The sequence below is a fragment of the Quercus robur genome, chromosome 5 (assembly GCF_932294415.1).
Source record: "Quercus robur chromosome 5, dhQueRobu3.1, whole genome shotgun sequence".
NCBI classification, from domain to species: domain Eukaryota; kingdom Viridiplantae; phylum Streptophyta; class Magnoliopsida; order Fagales; family Fagaceae; genus Quercus; species Quercus robur.
The window spans coordinates 78,124,229-78,128,936 of record NC_065538.1 but is presented as its reverse complement, the minus strand read 5'-3'; the positions used below and the strand labels follow the sequence as shown (position 1 = coordinate 78,128,936).

The window sequence follows — 4,708 nt, the reverse complement described above, 5'->3', positions numbered from 1 at the left end:
AGCCTAAAAGTGTACTCTAGTCAGATTTGTTTGATAGTTTCTTTAGCCATTATTTTGGCTATTTTATTTCCTTAGTAGATGAGGTAATTTTTTTTTTTTTTTTTATTATGTATAATATAGGTGATCTTGATGTATACTAGTACGGCTCTTTTTGATGTAGGGTACTGTTTAAAGGTTAAAAAAAAAAAAGGTGTAGCTCAAGATATTAAGCATGCAATAATGTGCAAAGAGTATATAATAAATTAACTGACTTTTGTTGTTTAATTTTCTTTTCTTTTTAAATTTTTCCTGCAAATAAATACAAAATTGTTATACTTTTTTTATTGTTCTGGCATTAATTATTGTGAGAAACTGTGACCTTGGACCCAGGCGAACACGCCGATTGTGAATTTTTTTTTTTTTTTTTTTTTTTGAAATGGCCGATTGTGAATTATTGTTTATCAAATAGCAATTCAAATGATACGTTACAAAATGAGAAAGGGTTGGTCACCCATTTGGCCTAATCAAATTCACTCTTCTAGGAAATAATGGCCATAAAAATCATGTCATGCAAACGTTCATACAAAATTAACCAGTCCAAACATGTCATAATAAGAACTAGCATATGAGGTGTCGTTTCTATCACTAGGACTTATAAATTTATTTTTTTGAGTTGATTTTTACCCAATACAAACATCTATGTATCAAGGGGAAAAAAATGTGGAGCTTATTTGCTTATATACAACTTTTTGTTTTTCTCAAAAAAAAATACACAACTTTTTGAACCTTATTTTTCTAGGTACAATCGGAATTCTAATTTTTAGCAACAGCAACAACCAAAACAAAATCCAATTTTGTTGGTGCCAAATGAACCGATAAACATGGCAAGCCCTTAGAAGTGTGATTCTATATCAAATCACCAAAGTCATAATGGTAATGCCTTGAGGCATGTATTCAGCAATTACAAATTGAAGTACAGCTTGGTCTTCTAACCATTTTGTCTTGGGTCTTAGTTAATTATACTTATTGGTTTGCAAGCTTTCTTCGGTTCATGAAGCCTCAAATCTTTAAGCAATGGTCATATGCAACTCACTGTTCAAATTCAATGACTTACAAACAAATACTAATTCTAGAGAGACCCCTTACTATACTCACGCTAGCGAGGGTATAATTCAGTAATTGATGCTTCATTGGCAGAATATGAGATCGATTTGCTTGTAGAATGATTTGACTCCAGCTCGTTTGAACGCTTGTTGTCCTCTGTTCGGCTACGAAAAAAATATGCTGGACGTTGAGGTAACGGCAGAGTAACAAAGTCACTGTTTAGCGTAAGAATTACTGTAGCCATAGTAGGCCTGTCAGCTGGATTGTCTTGTACACAATGTAATCCAATATGGAGACTTCTGATGACTTCATCTCTCGCGTAAGAGTCTCCCAAAGTTGGATCCAACAATTCCAAGGGTGTTTCATCCCTCCAATGTTTCCAAGCCTGCATCAATTGGTCATGTAATTTTGTAATGTCACTCTTTTGCCACCACACGGTTGTGATGATGTTGGTATTCATCTAGGAAGACAAAATCTGAATATTTGGTTTATACTCACATAGCTTAAAAGGTCTTCAGCACTATTTTCTTGACAAAAAGAACTGTTCTTCTGGCCGCTAATAATCTCTAGAATTAGGACCCCTAAACTGTACACATCGGATTTCAGAGAAAATTGCCCAAACATAGCATATTCTGGAGACATGTAGCCACTATAAAAACCAACACCATTGATATGGCAAATGTTAGTAACAAGATATGCAAATAGATTTAACTAAACAATGAAATACTCAGTGTAACTGACAACATTACTCATGCATAGATTAATGCTACTGTTAAGGTTAGAGTGCAACACATCTCTAAATTGTAGAAAGTAGAATTCGTAGAATATTAGAGTGGTTCAGATTTTTTGTAGACATTTACAACTTACAATGTGCCAACAATCCTGTTGGTGTTTCCTTGAGTTTGATTAACTCCAAAAATCTTTGCCATGCCAAAATCTGAAATTTTTGGATTCATGTCTTGATCTAACAAAATGTTGCTAGCCTTAAGGTCACGATGTATAACTCTAAGTCGAGAATCTTCATGAAGATAAAGGATTCCTCGAGCAATGCCTTTAATAATCTTGTAACGTGTTGACCAACCCAATTGTTCTCGTCTTTTAGGATCTACACATTCATCAAATATATATATATATATAGAGAGAGAGAGAGAGAGAGAGAACTTCAAGTCAGAAAGTAGTCAAGGCTTACACAGAAGAAAAAAAATGCTATAGACTTACACAGAGACATAAAGAAAATGCTAGACTTACACAGAGACATTTTGAAATTTGATCATTCATCTCTGGTAAGTTCCACAACAATAATGAATTTATTAATAGTTAAGAAGACTGCAAATTGAACCTTTCTTAAATGGATTTTATCCTCCTTGAAGAAAAACCTTAATCCTCTCATATTCTACGGCACACTAGGAAACTAGACATAAGTTTATAAGTGACATACCACATAGAAAGTAGTCAAGGCTTTTGTTGGGTACAAATTCGTAAACAAGTATTTTTTCTTCTTTTTCCAAGCAAAATCCCAATAACCTTACAAGATTTCTGTGTTGAAGCTTAGCTACCATTACAACTTCGTTTTTGAATTCCTTTGATCCTTGTCTAGAGCTTTGTGATAGCCTCTTCACAGCTATTTCTTGTCCATTAGAAAGTATGCCCTGAGAATATACTTCAACCAATCTTAGAACAATTTACCCCTAACAATTTATGTAATCTCAACATCAAAAATTGCTTCAGTATTGTTGGAATTGCATGCATTAGATTATCTATAGTTGATAAGTAGAATTAATCCTCAAACAAAAAAAAAAAAAAAAATTGGTAAACTAATCCAATACCTTGTAAACCACACCAAATCCGCCTTCACCTAGCCTGTCATCACCAGAGAATTTGTCGGTGGCTGCTTCAATTGTAGCAAAATCAAATTGCAAGGACTCTACTGTAGTAATATTATTAGCAAGACAAAACAGTTAATTACGTAACCACAAGTGTAAACATTAGAAAATACGAAAATGAATGCAATCAAATCATTCCTTGTTTACCATTTTCTTCCTGATTAACATTGTATTTTTTTTTCTGCTTCCTTCTAAGGTAGCAGTAGCCCGTAACAAATAGCATCGCAGAAACAGAAATCGAAGCAACAACAACGACAATTGTCTGCAATGAGATTTGACCTTTTCCTGCATAAACAATATTATGTATCATTGCTAAGCTAAATGATAAAATGATTAATAATTAGAGGTCCTTTGTAGACAATGATGACAATAATGTTTGATTGAATAGTGCCGTAAAGGAGTGAAACCGATCGACTATTAAAAAGTCCATGATTGTTCATTTAAATTTGTAGTATCTAATAATATCATAGAAATTACCTTTAGGTGTTATTGGTGATTCAGGATCAAGCTGTTCATTTGGGATCTGATAAAACGGGGACACTGCATACTTAAGATTACAACTAGGACTTTGAACTAAGCCCAATTGCTTTCCACTACAACAGCTCGGCAAACTAGCTATGGCTATTTTAAGACATCTATAGCAATCGGCACCGGACAGGTCCGGCGTGCACTGGGCAAGTGTGTACAACGTTTCAAACGCTGTGAAAGTCGCTTCTTTTGTCCCAAACTTCTTGGCTCCAGTGTTAACGTTTGAAAGCTTGGTTGCCAAGTCGTTCATTGTTGCCTGCACTAGCTGGTCAAACCGGTCTGGCTCCGACACATTCAATAGGCCCCAATTGTAATCAGCTGGGTCAGAAGCCATGCTGGAAAAGATATAGCGGTATGAGTATCTCAACATGCACTCCTCGTACCAACCCACCGCAACTTTCTCCACTGGACAGCGAACTATTAAGTCTTTGGTTGCGCCGGCGACACAGGCTCGGCAGACATCAGGTGACATGTCGCCGCGGCATAGGTAGAGGCCGTAGACAGTATCATCGACAGAGCCCGTGGTGGTGGCGGAGGCAGTAGCGTTGTAGAATTCAATGTTGCGGGTGGCGTTGGAGGAGAGGTAAGCTAAGAGGTGATTGAGGTTGGATTGGTAGGGGGTGTTGATGGTGAAAGTGGATGTGTTCGGGCAAGAATGGTCGCTGTAAGTTGGAACAGCTTCAATTCTTGATCGGCTATGGAAGCTGACGATCAGCAAGGAGAGGACCAAAAGGGTCATCCAGAAGTTGATGGAAGGCTCGCCCATTATCATGATCAAACCAACCTAAGCTTTTTGGATCCAGCAAGAATTGCTTGGATATAGAGCAAGTGATCAACATTAGAAAATAGTCAGATATAAACATTTACGAAGTTCATTGACTCTCGTCAATAAAGCAAGTCAAGCAACTCAAATTATTCCAAGTCGTGTTTGAAGGTTTGAACGACTTCTGAGTGGAATCAATGCTTTCAAGCAAGTGGAGGAGTCAAGATTTTAGTATAAGAGAGCATGATTAAAATTAAGCTAATTTGAAAAATATTAGTCAATAGTAATTACAAAATAAATAAAAACAGTAAACTAATGTAACTCTCAAACAAAAGCTAATATAAATGTTAAATTGTAATATTTTTTCAATCTAAAAGTGTTAAGAGTACAAAATATAATATAAGTCCACTTTCCTTTATAAATTTGAACATATTTTTCTACTCTTTTAAGT

General features: G+C 35.6%; 1 protein-coding gene across 2 annotated transcripts; it reads right to left on the bottom strand.

Moving 5' to 3' along the window:
- Window positions 1-847: 847 nt before the first annotated feature.
- Window positions 848-4,489, bottom strand: LOC126727220 (cysteine-rich receptor-like protein kinase 10). Of its 2 annotated transcripts, none has more exons than XM_050432790.1 (7): window positions 3,444-4,489; window positions 3,114-3,251; window positions 2,910-3,007; window positions 2,522-2,732; window positions 1,951-2,188; window positions 1,582-1,732; window positions 848-1,468 (listed from the first exon to the last, which is right to left on the bottom strand). In XM_050432790.1, the coding sequence occupies exons 1-7, from the start codon at window positions 4,264-4,266 to the stop codon at window positions 1,136-1,138; spliced, it is 1,992 nt and encodes a 663-aa protein (XP_050288747.1). In that variant the 5' UTR covers window positions 4,267-4,489; the 3' UTR covers window positions 848-1,135. The 2 variants fall into 2 exon arrangements, with proteins under 2 accessions (XP_050288747.1, XP_050288746.1); XM_050432789.1 differs by having other exon boundaries at window positions 2,910-3,010; window positions 3,444-4,486.
- Window positions 4,490-4,708: the final 219 nt, after the last annotated feature.

What these genes read in the sequence shown, in the direction of transcription:
- LOC126727220 (XM_050432789.1), bottom strand. Translation starts at nt 4,266, where the DNA reads ATGATAATGGGCGAGCCTTCCATCAACTTCTGGATGACCCTTTTGGTC. An exon ending in CCTTGACTACTTTCTATGTG is followed by an intron (nt 2,189 to 2,521) that starts GTATGTCACTTA and finishes ATGAATGTGTAG; the next exon opens with ATCCTAAAAGACGAGAACAA. An exon ending in AACAGGATTGTTGGCACATT is followed by an intron (nt 1,733 to 1,950) that starts GTAAGTTGTAAA and finishes TGGTTTTTATAG; the next exon opens with TGGCTACATGTCTCCAGAAT.